The 16801-nt window shown below is 38.9% G+C and overlaps 1 protein-coding gene across 1 annotated transcript in view; it reads left to right on the top strand.

Moving 5' to 3' along the window:
• mirr (mirror) overlaps positions 1-16801 on the top strand; it is a 108636-nt gene that overhangs the window by 54209 nt on the left and 37626 nt on the right. Inside the window, exon 2 of the mRNA XM_065222345.1 lies at positions 14495-14866. Coding sequence (XP_065078417.1) covers positions 14495-14866 — 372 coding nt within the window. The remainder of the gene's footprint in view (positions 1-14494; positions 14867-16801) is intronic.

The raw sequence follows: 16801 nt of genomic DNA, 5'->3' as shown, positions 1-16801 counted from the left end.
TATGGTTCGGTAATTACGCTCAGTGTTTGTCTCACTCTCTATCTCACACTGTCTTGATGTTCACTAACTGGTTGCTTGTGCGCAAGGCATCTGAGCTCAGAAGTTTTACAGCGACAGATTTACGACTGTTGACTGTTGGTTAGAGTTCTATAGCACTATTTCATTCTCTGTGCGCAAGTTTGTTTTCATCTCCCATTTCCCTTCGTTGTTCGCATTAAAAACATTTTTCATAAATATCATGAACATGGCGAACGGAGTTTTCGGCTTGTTCAAACGTCAGATTGCACCCTAAACCCTAAACCCATTGGAAAGGTGATTTTTCTATTGGTACATAGGTTCGTTCCGCGAATTCAACATGGCTGTAATTCAATTGACGGCTTGTATAAATGATGCACTATTAGTTCTATATATGGATTGTATAAAAGTTAGAAAAACAAACCCAGTAAAAAAGGCTGATTATCAAACGAGGGTAACGTTATAATATATGGATATTTGTTATGGTCTTCTTGCCATCACCCCAATACACGAACAAAGTATTGAGTAAACGAGTCGGGTTTTACTTTTGGATCAATGGACCCGTATTTTTGGTACGCGGTATTATTCCCCTATCCTATTTTCCAATTATGCCTCATGATAATTAATTTTGTTAACCCATTCCTTTTAAATTCGCTCTAATTCCAGGTACAAACGGTCTTCTGACACAGCTAACCTTTCCTCATGGCATACGTATAAACAGAGGGACAAGCAAGTTTGGAACAAAATGTCGATGGTGTCGCCATTTTTTCAAGTGATCTGATAAGAACTGAAACATGAAAATAACATTAAATCTATGCTTAACCTGCCAGTAATTATCGCAATCGGTGGGGCTTGAATCGTATTTGAGGAACTGACCCAATCGATTTTGTTAGATCTAGAAATATTTAATTCATGAAATGGGAACAAATCTTCAACCGTGTTACATAACGATGAATATTCATTGGCAAAAATTCATCCACTTTTATGATTATTTTCAACATAAATGGATAATTTCAATATATATATATTTTCGAAATAGAGGAAATGGATGTAATGTTGGCCTAAATGCGCCTAATTTGGGCCCATACATAAATTCAGCAATCGACTAAATTTTCAAAAGCGACCAAAAATATCAATTAGTACCGTCCCAATGACGCGTTTATCTAGATAAAATTGATAAATAGCAGATTTTTAGCGGCGGGCCCAATCTTAGATCCATAGGTCAAAATTAGAGCCATTTCCCCTACTTATACAATCGAGTAAAAGCAGCATTTTGGCATAATACTAGTTTTTTTTTATTATTATTATAACTTAAATGATCAATCGCCAAATCGTGTGTCTAATTATTAGCTACCAATTTTACTATTCAATAAGCCACTTCAATCACTTGAAAAAAAACACCCAATCGAAGTGAAACGAATACACGGGGCAAGATCGCCGTACCACAAAACTGGATCATAAGCTCAAAATTAGTTGTTAAAGTTTTTATTAAAACAAAACAGTGAGTATTTTTTTTCCTCTGTTCGGGACATAACACCACTGAGACTAGTAATTTTATCTATTGTAGTGTCCTTAGTTTAGTGCATGTCGTATTACTTCATCACTATTGAGAAATGAGGAAGCATTCGGTTTTGATACAGTTGTCGTTTTTGCCTTCATCTCAAGGAATCGATTCTAATTGAAAGGTCCCGCTATTTGTACTCTTCGAAGAATGAGAGCACCCTCCAAACGCGCGCCTCTTTGTCAGTCAAAATTGAATTCCTTAGCAACAAAAATAAACAATGACACCGATAATGACTATGCATCAGAACCCTAGTCTTAACCCCTTTAAACTATATAACAACGAATAGAAGATTAGGAATCACATGAATGAAGACTAACTAACTAATTTTTTCCTTGTTTCAAGACCATCCTCGGTGGACAAAGCCGAGTCTTATCACCATCAACAAGGCATAAAAAGTAACAAGGACTAAGATGTGTTCCTTTGATTACTGAAAAATCCTGTTCCCCTAGTTTGGTAGATCTTACATCCCGTAACGTACCACAAAAAGGTGATTTACCCACGTTACGGGGCAAACAGTGAGTTGCTTTCAAAATAGTTCGAATCTTATAAGCGCGTTTTCGGATATAAGAAATGGACTAAATATAATCTCCACACTTCCGTCGAAAAATTCGATCATAAAAAATAAACTTTTTTAAGTTTAATTTGTTACAACTTGTTTTTTTTTTGTTTTCATTAGGGTGACCACTTCCATGTTAGGGTGTATATATATACATGATTTCAAAGATCAAAATTTCAAATTTTTAAGAACAATATAATAATATTTATTAAATTGGATTCTGTATTGAAAATCATTGATTGTATTTGTTTTTTATAGTTTTCATGGTTTGTAGTGAGAGGGTGCAATTTGTTTTTATATTTTTCCTTGAAAATTTTCAAGTCTTTTTACGCAACATATAAAAAAAAACTCAGTGATGGGGGTTTTCGTTTTTGAGTTATATTTTTTAAAGTTATCAAGTTTTTGGGTTTTCGCTCAATACTCCTATGCGACTAGACTACCATACGTATCCATTGATTTATAGCGACTGCAACATGGTGATGAGTAATTTTTTGAAAGCGGGACATGGAACGAATAAAGATGAAAATCACTGTTCTAGCCCTTTAGAACAAGCCTGGATATAATTATTTACTAGATTTATTATACCATTTTTATAGCGTGAAGACACAACGATGTTTACAAGAAAGCTCAAGCCACGCATAGTAATAATATTAATGTTTTCCTCCCTGTCACAACATTTCGTTCTGAGTATGAATAAACCCAGTTGCAGGGCTGAGCACGTTGCGCTTGTTCGACAATCAACACCCCACAGATCCGAGAATGAATAAAGAGAAGAAAAAATGAAACAAAAATGGAAGCAGAAGCAAACTTATTAAGCATAACCACGCCCTTAAATACGTCGCGTACAAGATATTTGTTAATAGTATGAGCAAGCAGACTGAATGCTCAACCGGGTTAGGTTGCAACCTTTTGATAAAACCATATTCCGTGGGTCTTTAGTGCTAAGAGGTCTCCCCTCCCATGAACAAGAACGAGAAGGAACGAAAAAAAGACACAAGCTAAACCAGTATTAACGCAGAAACAAAGAGTGGAAAATAACAAGTCTGCGTTCTGTAATCATTCATCATCATCACAATCATGACCGGCGTGATGACCGGGCACAATTTTTGATACATGTGTAACATCCAGAGGATTTGGAGTAGACATTAGCGGAGCACGGCAGAGCGCACAAAAACCGGCGCAGCAAGAGGGCGAAACATGGAAAGGATCAAATTAGCATTTTAGGTGACGTACCCGAGGACAGACGAACAACGACTAACTGCTTGGCTTCTATTAGAGAGATACGGCGACAACAGCGACAACGACAGTCTTTTTTTTCACTTATGTTCAACAAACCTACCTAGCTATGACGAGGGTACTTAAATATGGTCGACCATATATATTAATTTAGCGGACGCAGTCATGCATACTTGATGGCCGTGTGCAACAACGTATAAGTAATTTGTGATAGCCAACTACGATTAGCTTTTTGCCGAGTTGTTTTCAGGACTTAGAAACATGAACAAGGTGTCTTTGATCGGTGTACGAATAAAGACATGACTGATCTGACGAGCAGGAAAATGAAACAAATCTTTACATGGCTGTCGTCGCTTTTAAAATTTAATCGGTTGGAAGAGGAAGATTGCGAAACGTCGTGTTTTTCAATACATGCGAAGTTTTTTTTGTGGTTTATCGAAGCGAGCTGCTTGGGGGCTGTTCATTAACTACAACTATGTAGACAGTTTAGTCGGGGGAGGAGGTTAGCAATTATCCACGGCCCATGCAAATCTTAAAATTTGTTTACGGACAATTTTCTACGCAAGAGAAGGGGGGGGGGGAGGGGGGCAAGAATCACAAAAAACTGTCTAAACTGTTAAAGAAACTTTTAGACCTAGGATGGTTCGTGTCTATCTGTCTACGTAGTTAATGAACAGCCCCTTGCTTTGTTGAATGAATTAAAGTGCATTTCCCAACTTATGGTTCGTTGGGTATCCTTTAATGTTTACTCAAAGAGCAACTAGCTTAACATTTATTAATGATCTGTGAAATGTGATCAATCATTCAAAAAGCATACAAAAAGCCATCCGAATCGTGTCAGCATAGTGCAGTACACGTGTATCCTCGCGTTCAAACGTGTAAAATTAACCAATAAAAAATTTACTGAAACATGCAAAACGCACGCTAAAATCTCATTATAGTAGAAACTAACAATATAATTTGATAAAAACCCATACAAAACACATGTAGGAATGTTGCTTGTTCCTGACGTGTACGCGATGGTAAACATTTTAATGCCATCACGGCACACAAATAGCTAGCTGATGCCATTCCACAACGAAATAAAAGCAACCAGAATTCAATTCATTGCCATTCATTTTATCATCAAACAATACAGAACGCTACTTTCCTGCCTGTTCCTCTTCCAGCGGTAATCAACAATCATCATGCATAATAAAAATAATAATGGCAAGCATAGAAAGCACTATCGGTTTAACATAAAACGAAAATCCTGTAAATTCGTTACATTACACAAACTCAACAACTGTTCAGAATTCCACATCCCATGCCACAACACGACGAGCAACGACTCCCCAACAAACCTCAGCATAACGGTCCGCATAAAACCGGAGAGGCAAATTGAAAACAACCCGTTCTCGTTCGTTCCCTCAATTGTATAGTTAATAAGTTGTCAGTCAAAATTTGCGTGCCATGCAACCGACTTTGCCAGGGTAAAAATATATAAACCCGTGTACAAACAATCTATTTATTGAACATATTTTTCTGATATATTTCAACCCCGCCTGTCCCGCAACGTTGACGAGTACCTACCGTTGTTGCTCTTCGAAAAAATTGAGCCTTTTCCATACTTTTCCAACGATCCTGCGTTCCCACCTTATGGCGATACCCTGTGTTCGATACCGCAAACAAATTGCAGCCTACTGAGGGTAGAAAAAAAACAGAACTTTCCAATAGACACATCACAGACAGAGACATGTGTGCGAATTCAGCCTACTATGGCAAACTAATGATGGGGTTAAATGGAAACGAAAACGATACCAACTAGGCAGCGGCGATTTTCCATGGCGTTGCCGCGATAGGCAGTGCGGCAAAAAATATGATTTGCTGTAAATAGTGTTGTTATTTAATTTCCATGTTGCGCCATTTTCGCGCACTCCTCCAGCAGCTTCTTACCACCAACCTTATACTGTATGTCAGGGCACCACCGGTTTTTCCAGCGTGCACATCGAAACATCATGTTAACAATTTTCCTGTATGTTCAAGGTATGTTCGTTTACTCAGTGTGAAAAGTTGTAGCGATTCTCACTTTCACATGGTTATATCGATAGCTGATTTTTGCTGCCATCGTTTGTCAGTACGGCAAACAATTAAACGAAATTAATTTAGTTTTCGAAAAAAAAAAATACTGGTAGCTAATTTTTTCGCATGTTTTTGTCAGTTTTGAGCTTTCAATCTTCGACTTCGTTTCGCTCAATTTGCTTCTTCTGTCTGGCTTTCTTTCGGAGAATTCCTTGCTCCTATTGCCACTCACCATTTCAATGATCGATGAATGCTTGGTTCCGCCCGAGCAGATTAGAAATGGATGACTGGAAACTGGATGGGATTTTGTTTGGTCCCATTTATGTCACCCTGGAACAACATGTCAATTGGCACTCAGCACGGTTCGTTTTGGATTGCTAATTTCAAATAATTGAAAGGAAACAATTTTCTTGCATTGGCAGGCGAGCGGGCTAGCAGATGAGCGTTTGACAACACTTAAGTGCATGACTATGATGTTGCAGCTGCCCGTTTGCCTGTCGGTGTCCATTCAATTTTGTGATGCGCAGAAGGGAGCTTTAGGTTGACCATTCCTTGGCTTATTTAGCAGCAGTCGGTTTGAAAGGTGTCATCAGTTCGACTTCCCATGCACACGATAATTGTGTGAGGTGATTATCTCGGCTTAGTTCTATGGAGGGATGCAACCAATTTTTGTTAAACAGAATGTTTTGAAAATAAAACCGTTGTTCTGATGTTGTTCTTGTTACTTATTTATATCAAAGACAACATATCAAGGAGACTAACAACTTTGCCAGAATCCATGCGACATATACAATAGCGCTCCGCTCAAGTGAAGGTGGTAGCAACGCATAGAAAAATGAACAATTACTTTTGTCCTATCAAATTTATTCGAGCCTTTACCTCTGAGTGGCAGATGACGCGTTTGCGCCTGTGTCCTACCGGTTGTATGAGAAAATGGGTTAGTTGCCAGGCTACTTGATATGTTTTCTTCGTTTTTTTTTCCTCGATTTGTTCTCCGTCGATCTTGTTTTCCGTGCTGAGCACCAATGCTACCGATGCCAGGGAGGCAGCTCCCACACCTGGACCCTACCTATCGACCCATCAACTCATGAACCGGAGACCAACGGCTTTACTTCCCTTCCGAAGGAAGGCGTGATCAGAGATGCTATGCCTCAGAACATCCCGGCGGCGCCGACTGGGATTGAACCTAGGCCTGCTGAGGTGAGAGGTAATCACGCTTACCAGTACACCACCGGCGCCGCTTGTTTTTTTCGTTTATATTTAAGGACTCTGATTTTAGCCCTACTAAACATAACATGCCTTCCTTATTTGTACGGATATATACAAAAAATATTAACTATAAAGGAAGATTTCTGATTAACTGAATTTTCCTTGTGTACATTTTGATTTGTTAAAGAGTACTAAATGGTTTTATTTTATTAAAAATACATAAGTGTTTTTTTTTTAATTTAAACTATGAGTAAAAGATTTAAAAACTCGATTAAATATCGATTTTGTTTCATCAAGCTCAATTGATGGCAAATCAGGTCCTGATTATCTCAACATTTTAGCTCATTTGGATGCGAACTCACTGTACTGGCCCTTTGAAATTTAGATGAGAATTGCTTTTAACTTTTTGTTCGCATCGTTCCACCCTTTTGCCGTAATGATCTACGGAAAAGTTTGCTATCTGTACATCTGTAGTTGCTACAAATTTTACTGAAGACCACTTTTTGATTAGACATCAAGGTATTTAGTTATTAATCAAAAAAATAATCGATAATTTGAACCACCTTGATGAGCATCAATTGCGTCCATTCGAATTGAATTGTCATTTGATTTATTTTGTCGTAAAGCTTGGTCTTGGTATGACAGCAGCATGTTAAGATGTTAGGAAAAGTACTACCCGTGTTGAATTTTTTAGCGTGGTATTTTCGGGCTTCCATTGGTAATTTAAGGTGGAGAACGAGAACGAGAGAAAAAAAAATTATTCTTCAAACTGATCTTCAAAATCCAATCGGGTAGCAATGTCGCGGAATCATTTAATCAACGGTTATCGTGAAACACTAACGGTGGGCGGGGCATAAACAGAACATTCACACTAAAAATTCTTATCTCAAACTGCGGAGAGAGGCACTGAGGTCAATTGAAACTAATCCTGGTAGTTCAGATCGAGGTATCGCTAAAAAAAAAGATGCAGCTCGCAGTTCCGTTCGCTAAATTCGTATGCAAGACGGAATTTGCTCACTTCGTGCCAGCAAGCAATCATAAATGCTAATAAACACGTTAAAAATTTCAAAAATGTCGCACTTACTGGAAATGTAACGTATGTCTAAGTGGATGTCAGACATATCTCTAGTCAGAAATTATGTTTGACCACACCAAAAATGGATGTTCCTGATCCATTGTTTTTATGGAAAAATTAAATTCAAGCTGATAATATGTAGGGTATTTGTAGTTAATGAAGGAAAGCAAAAGTCTTTTGACTGACAAAAAAGAGTGCCTCCAGAAGAGGATTTTAAAGTTTATTCGGTCGATTAACCCGTAAAGATCTGGCCAAATCTCGCCAGCTGTCAATATAGTCAGGAATTTCTAGAGTGGTACAAAGAATTAATTCAAAAAGATTGATTTATTTTTTATTAAAGACATCAACCCATCCAATTTTGCCTAGTTTCACCCAATCAAAAAAAAAATGTCAATCGTAAAACGGAAAATTTGCCTAAAAACTATAAAAGGACTGCGCAAAGGAGGATTCAAGTGGTGAAAGAAAAAGTCGTATATATATATACAAAAACGCTATGGAGTATTTGTTTCGTTTTTTTTTAATATACATAATAGATTAGATGCGTAGATTTGCTAAGGTTTTGCAACATGCACAGATTTTGTAATGCGGTTGTTGGAAGGCTGTTTCAAATAAATTTGCAAAATGCAATTTAACTATCTTTCGGAAACAAAAAAGTTGGTTTCCCCCAATACACTTGGACTAGAAAATCATCTTATCAAGGTTTTATTTAAAAAAATTCATTCTGATAGAAAAAAAAAACTTTCTTGTATGCTACAGTCCGATATAATTACTGCTATTACATTTATCGTTAAATCATAAACAGAAGATAAGAAATCCACACTTACATTTGATGTACCATTTGTCATGTACCATTTGTCTTACGGGTAACTTTTAAACTTTTCTTTTCCATGGAATGAAAATTGAGGTTGAAGTAGCTCTTTACCCTACCCAACCGTTTACTACTAAAAAAAATATTACAGCACCCATCCAGAGAATGTAAGACAGTTTTGTATAAAATAAAATAAACGAATTTTTAAGGAATCACGACATAAATAGATTCTGCAATGTGGTTGACGTAGTAGAATAAATCATTTAATGAAGTAAACACATTTACGCCTACACATTAAACCTAAAAAATGTTGTTATTACGGTTTCATATGAAAAAAAATGAGTTGCTTGTTCACCACATGCTTACATTTTTAGCATTGTCATTTGTTTTGCATGTAAAAAAAGTGTCGTTAAAGTTTTTAAACATTTTATCGAGTTACTTTGTAACTTTATTTTCTTTAAATTCTTCGACACAAACCGTTAGGGTATATGAAATTATGCCACATACACACTTAGATTTGTTTACCGAACCTCACTAATTTAATCACCGCCGATTAACTTAACAATAAGTTCTACTGAGGGCACGGCAAAATTGATGTTTGGTGGATGAGTCTTGGAAAATCTTTTGCAGAATCTCTGCAAGAAAATTTCATTTTTTTTTGCAGAGATCTATTAAACTTGTTATCGAGCTGCTCTGTAGTTTCAAAAATATCAGGATTTGGCAAAAAGAAAACTATATATTTAATACATCGAGCCACCCTAACGCTTAAAACAATACCCTTGGTTCGAGCATAATTTTTTAAACTCCCCCCAGCATACACTGAAACCCGAAGCTTCTTGAACCGTTCACACCATCCAAACCACTGCACGCACAAAGATATTTTATTATGATCTTCTCTTTATGATACCCCAGTCGATTATGTATGACAGTTTTGTTAAACACAGTGTAGGTATGGCAAGAACATTTATTGTACACTTCGCACCAACACGCGCAGCCTACTATGATTAGACTTTCATAGTAGGCATGTGAAACGTACATACACCCACGGAGCAACTCACGCACTCTGGTTGTAATCCAGATCCACCCAATCGTAGCCTGCTTGGTTCTCTTATTTTATTAGCAACGCGCGAAAAGTGAAGTAAATACCATAAAATCCACGCCAAGTCATCGAGCCGAATCGGGAAAAAGGTTCCGGCCAACTGCTATAAAACAACAAAAAAATCCCTAAGTAAACAAAATAAAAATCACTTGAATGTCATAATAATAAAACAATATTTTTCTTCATTTTATTAGGAGCACCCGTTTTGCGGACTCCGTTGACTGAAGATTTATTAGGGAAAATACGAAACCAAAAGATGGGGATATGACGACAGACGAATAAAGCAAAATTGTCAACCAAAATTTTGGGTAATCACTGGAAATCAGTGCAAATGTTGTGTACATTAACAAGTTTATTGACACAGATGGCGAAACGTTTTTTTTTTTCCTTTTACGGTGTCTCCCGTTCATGGTGCGTAGCCTAAGTTGACTCTAATGGGTCGTAAAAATCGCACATACGGATTAAGGAGGCGCTCCAAGTGGTTGCAACATATATTAATGGAAGGGAGAGATTACAAACACTCTCTGCACTGTTTGTTTGATCAATATACGCATACGAAAGGAAATGTGTCTGTGTGAATCCTTACCGCGGTGAAATAAAACGCTAAATAAACAAATTATGCTGCCTATTGGTGCTATTCGTCAAGTTTGACACGAAGCTTACAAGGTACCTTGTTCACTAGGTTTGCTTGGAGAATTTCTCGTTATGTCGTTGTCGACACGTCTCATTTCCACAGCCTACTATGTGTGGCACCATTTGGCCCCAGTCCCAAGCCGGATTCAGTTTCAATATGGGTGCTGCTAAGCCGCCTTTGTACCCACTATTTGGCGTGTCCTGCTTTGTTAGCTTAGATGGTTACAAAATCAACACATTTTAGCACTCTACGTCTCTACCTGAGGTCGCAGTACGCGGAAGATCACCCAAAGTCCTGTCGGTGCTTTTCGTTTTCAAAGGTCTCAACATCAAATCAATATTTATTGTATGCATAGATCGTGTTTACATATCAACATAGGTTTTTCGCTTCAACACATATTCAAGTTCCATTTCTCAGCTATGTGAAGGGTTGTTTCAACTCTGTTGTCAACATGAAGCATCAACCACACACTTTGGCATCTGAGTGCTTCTTATCGCTTTGTACGATGTAAACTCTACCTTTATGAGGTCAAGGTATCAAGATTTCAAGATTTGTGTACTCCTTCTCCTCTCCGCTCAGTTGTTCTTTCGTTTTAGTGTCAACTTTCATCGTGAGAGACATGCTGCAGCGGCGAAATCTTTTTGATCTTCTTACTTTCATCGATTCCAGGTCTCGATTTGATCAAGCCGGGGATCGTTTTGAATAAATAAAAACTGAAAAACAAGATTTTTATTGAAAATAGCCATTTGTCGATTTTATTTACTCCTTCTCCTGTTCTCTGAGGGTTTATACGGCGTTTCAGGAAAAAAGATCTCTCCACGCTCCATGCTGCTGATGTGAGGTTCAAGGAACGACACTTTGGTTAAACGACAGATAAAATATGAATACAACACGACCTAGTGCTTATGAATGTGGCTTCAGTTTGGGTGCCGCGGGGTGCCTTGTCAACATCAAGCTCCATGGCACGGTGAACTTTTTGTGAAATTCTAGACGCCGCGTCAGTTGTCGAGCCCGGACCACGAGAAAGCCACGATGTCTATCAATTAACAAACGAAGAGGTTAATACGAAAATCATCTGGTTAATTTTTAATGTTTCTCTACCATTTTGCCGCCACTCGACTCGACCCAACCAACGAATGGAAGGCAGGTCCAATTTGGAAGCAATTGAAAATTTATTGACTCGAAATTGGATTAAGCTCCTCCGCTCGTATACAATTGTTCATAATTCATGGCTTGTCGCGCGACTTGCTTTAAAACTGTCACCACCATTGCATTGCAGTGGAACAGCAGTTCTGATGGTGCCATCATTGTCTCTCGTCTCGCCGCTTTCTGTCATAATCGACAGCTCGTGTCAGCCATGTTGTCGCCTGTTCCCATCAATGTTAATTTAAACTATTAGAGAACTTATAAATAAATGGATGCTCTGCTTGTGGTTCCGTTGAGCTAATTTCACCAAAAACTGTTGCTTTATGTCCTCAGCGAGTAAGTATTGTGACCATTTTAATACGAACATTTTACACCGTTGATCACGATGTCACCCTGCATGTTGTGCATTAGTTGTCTGTTGAACAAGACATGCTAATCAGCTTATGCAGCCCGGAACCGGCAACCGAAAAGCAAAAGTCGCACATTTCATAAAATTATCAATTTTCACCAAACGCCCTTTCCTTAATTCCCTTCTTGCTAAGCACCCGTAGAGGCGCGTATTTGATGACAGTGTCATTCTCTTCCTCCCCACAGCAACCCACCCATGGTAGCGTAGAACCAAGTCGACCAGTGATGGATGGCACCCAGTGTGACATCGAAGCTCACAAGAATGGGTCTCAAAAGGCAACCGAATTCACCAACACTCACAAAATACTCGGTGCAGTAGACCTCGATTTATGTTTTGTTCAACATCCTCAGACAACCGTTTTTTACCCATTCCGTGCCAAGTTCCGATGGTAGTAGGCTTGCACCAAATAGCGCTGACTCTACACGTTGTATGGATTTAAAAATTTTGTTTATACCATGAAATAATATGATAATCGGATTACGCTTTACATTTTATGTTCCGCCACTACTATGCATTTCCCCTTTCCTCATTGGAGTGATTCCCTCCCGATATGCAGTCAGTCATTTTGAAACACCGTGCCTAGTTCAGTTCAGTTTGAAATTTGGCTGCATGTCAACCATTGAACAAAGGACCCTTTTTTGTATGACCATCCCTAAGTCGATAAATTGCAAGCTGTTTAGTATTGGACGGTGTCATCCAGCTGTGTGGCATCCGGCAATTTGAAGCGACTCCTTGAGTCACCAAACTAACTCAATCATTTTGTTATCAGTGTCGCACTGGCCGTGTAACCGAGAAACATCGATCGGTGACAATGGTAGGAATTTGTTACACTCACATGGTATTTGATGTTCGCAGGGCTTGTCCAAACAACCAACGCTGAAATCGTAAGCACAGCACTTGAAATAGGTACTACAAGGAGCTGCAAGCTTCTCTATTTTCCACCCATGTTTTTATTTTGCTGCAAACAACAAGCAAAGTAAGCCTTTATCAGTAGATTGTCTTTAAATTAGATAGCTGTCGGAATAGTCGAAACATGTCGGAATGATAGATCGAAACGGCAGTTGGCCAAGTGTTTGATGTGATGCGCACTGATTTCTCACTCGATGCATGGTTCGTTGATGGCTTGGCAAATATTTGATAATCACTGATAAAAAGGAGTACAGCGCCCGTGTAAATATATACCCGAATGTATGTTCACGAGCTTACCGTTGCCCGTAAATTTACCCCAAGTGTTGGTACTCGCGTGAACATACTGGCAAACCATTATAGACTGACTACCATAGAGCGGTAGAGCGTAACATTATAGAGAGCTGATAACAAAATTCTAATGATGTTTTAAATGATGATAATATTATTCTATCTAATACCCGTGTGCGTACGAACACGGGCACTGCGGAACGTAATAGTACTTGTCACAAAACATGCGGTTGCGGAGCAACGGTTTGCCTACAAATTTCAATCACTAAGCTTGGTGTCAACGCCTACTGGGCTGCTGCTGCTGGTGTCGCTCGTGGTGCGTTGTGTGACCCGTTAATACCAGTCGGACTCATGTCATACACATCGGCAGCCTTATCTCTGCAAGCTGTGACATTTGCATCCCGAGTAATCGTGATAGGAAGCTTTGCGCAGCTCTTAATGCTGACCCACTAGTGGTGCCATTAGGTTGGTACAATAAACCCGAAATGGAGTGTTGCTTATTTTCAACGCACGTTTCAAAATCTTGAAATAAAGTTTGTTCATGCCCTACATTATTTAAAAGATTTTCGAGCATGGAAAAAAAAAAATTTATTTATTTGCTCCAAATTAACCACCCTACGCAAAGTGTTTCGTATTCAATCCAATGTTTGTTATTCGATTAAATTGATCTATTCCCTTGCAAAGCTGATTTATTAAGTAAATATTGATAAATAACGCCTTATTATTTGCCCAGCAATCGGGTGACATTTTCAGTCAGCATTTGCTTGTAGAATACTGACTGATCGATAGTAGCATTGGTTATCTATATCACTGTGGGAGCAAACGTACTTCGAGCAAGCAAAAAAAAACGCAAAGAAATTATGGTTCCACGGATTGTCATAAGAATTTAATTTTCAGCTCAAGGGTTCCTTCGATCACGTACACTGTTCCAAGCTCCTCAAAGTACTCTCGTTCCTTCCAGCGTAAACCAACGCGCTAAAGAATGTGAACCAGAGTGTACACATCAGCGCGTTCGCTGAGTCGGAAAATATGTCCGATAACAGCGCAAGTCATGTCAGAACAAAGTGAAGCAAAACGCCACAGACGCCTGACATGATAGTGACATTTAAATGCATTTCTCGTAATTAATAAAACGCCGTCTCACCCGCTCAAGAGATATACGGTGGAAAATATGCCAAGTACAAGACGATTGGGATTTAATGTTCTCCTTCTTTAGCTTCGCAAATCGTGCTACCAATACCGACTGCACTCACTCGTCCATCATTTCACCATGTGAGTGCGTTTCGCAAGTGAATAATTTCCACTTGATTTGCTCGTCTCCCACCTGCCACGTAGAACATGGTGTTGTGTCACGAACAACCCGTCAGCTTTTCAACTTAATGCACTTAACTGTTTCGTTGGCAATGAGGGAATTTTACTAATTTTAACTATTTCGTAATTTGCTTCCAAATGTAAAACCAGATATTTGTTTTTTATCCATTCCAGAGTACTACACCATCCGCACCTTCAGCGCCATCATCACCACCCGCAGCTCCAGTGGCAATGGCAGTTACGACGACAGTGCCTCCAGGAGCCCGCAGCACATCTCCATGTTCAGCGACTTCCGGTCCTCCTACGTCTGGTAGTGGGCGATGCTGTGATACTGGTAGACCAATCTTTACCGATCCCATCTCGGGTCAAACGGTGTGTTCGTGTCAGTATGATCTGATTAACTATCAACGGTTAGCTAGTGCTGGAATCGCTGGCCCCGGTGGTGTTCCTCTTTCAATGTACAGTGCGCCATACAGTCCTGAAACGATGGCTGCATACTTTCCTGCGATAGGAGCCGATCAGGCGCCATTCTACGCAAACCCCGCCGTAAGTATCAATTCTCCTCACTAGCAATATTGTTTAATTGAGCCATCCAACTTCTGATCACGCTGTCTTTATATGCAAATGACGAATCTTGAATGCCCTTAATTCTCCCATTCTACCAATCCTTCGAAAACCCCAAAAGAGTTATTTCCATGCTCCGGAGCTATTCACCCTAACACCACACCGAAAACATATGAGATAGTGTCGTTTTGGGGCTTCATTTTTCACAATTCACTCGCTTGGTTGCAAACATTTTCCACAGGATCCCCCACCAAACCGACATGATTTCTAGTTTTTGTATCCTGTGTGCGTTATCAAAAATGTAACATACCACATGGGATGTTAACATTGTGGAAACACAGTAAATGAATCAAAACGGATGCTCCCCGTTAGCACCGGCCATGTTTGGATTCTCTCCCTGGCCCATTCCAGGCGCGACGTCACTTCGTCTTGCCGAGAGCGAGGACAAAGAGAAAACATTGTGTCTACATCGGTTCAACACAGTTCTATCGGACTGACCACATCTCACTTGGTCTCGGGATTACCCACTCACACAAACATACTACGGACTACATGGTTTGCTATCACTGCGCTGGCCGTTGCACAGTAGTCGAATGCCGGCCAAAACCTACAAAATCAACTTCATTTTTTATTGTTCTGCATATTTTTAAAGAAAATATTTAAAAAAAGATACATTTGAAGCAATGTGGACCAATGTAATATTACTGATTTTTCAAAGTTGAGTAAATTAGATTACAATGCAATGCAAATATGTATGTAGTTTCAAAATTAATTATCGCGAGCATTAACAATATTGCGGAAAGTATCTGGGATGGTAATGAAACTATCACATACTTTTATTCGTTAGTAAAAATACTTTCAAGTAAAGTATTTGGCTGTTTTAACGAAAATGTTTATTGATAAACTTACTGTATCCAACAACTGGAAAAAAATCTATGACTAATTTTAGATTTTTTAGTTTGTACTAGTTGTTATTTTCCCTTATAACAAATTGACATCAAAAAGCACCACCAGACATTTGGCTCAGAAGTGCATAGAAGACGACCATAATGATTTTGAATTAGATTTAGAACTTGATATATAAAGGAAAACATAGGTTTTCATTTAACATCAGAATGAAGGGAATGCATCAAATGTTATTCAAATATAATTTTTAGCTTTTCATAAAAGAATAATGATAAGAAGAAAATATTACGATTTTAAGCCGATAAACATAGATTTAGGGTTTTGGCCGAGTTTTGCATGTAGACCTATCACTGTGCGTTGGGGACAGTTGTCGAAAAAAAGAGAGCACCGGAAAACTTTCATCTGGAGAACAGCACATGTCTGGCGCTATCATATAGTCCTTAAAACTCTCGCTATTCAGACATTCTGATAACATATGAAGCTCGTATTCACGCGCGATGACCACAGAAAAATTACGCGAAACGACCAGCAGAAACTGAACAAACGGAACATGTTCATATAGATGTCATACACAGGAGCTGATAATTTTTCCAGTGAGCTGGTCAGTCGTCAGAAGCATGAATTTTAAATTAAAAATGATAGTTTTCGATTCCAGTTGGAAGCCATTTTTTGTGCGCTTTCCGAGCGATTCTCAATTCCACGGCGCAGTTGTGTGGTCAAAGACTTTTTTGTGTCGGCAGAAAGGGTGTCGTTTTTTTTTCTCCCGAATCTCCCTCGTCCGAACATAGAAGTTTCGTCATCATAGCAAGCTCCAGCAGATACGAAAAAGAGTCGAGGGAGCCATCGAAAAAATTAAATCTGAAATGAACATGAACAAGTATCAGCTTAAGCTCTCGTTCGAGCTACTAGATGGCGATGCATAGGGTGGGTCCGGGTGCTTCAAACAACAGAACAGGTATCATTTTTATTATGAACACTTCGAACCTCCCACGGATTCAAGCGGTCAAAGTC

Source organism: Ochlerotatus camptorhynchus, unplaced genomic scaffold (assembly GCF_037179485.1).
Source record: "Ochlerotatus camptorhynchus isolate MF236.1 unplaced genomic scaffold, CSIRO-AGI_Acam_v1.1 ptg000166l, whole genome shotgun sequence".
NCBI lineage: Eukaryota > Metazoa > Arthropoda > Insecta > Diptera > Culicidae > Ochlerotatus > Ochlerotatus camptorhynchus.
The sequence above is the reverse complement of the archived record's forward strand: the minus strand, read 5'-3'. Positions and strand labels throughout refer to the sequence as shown.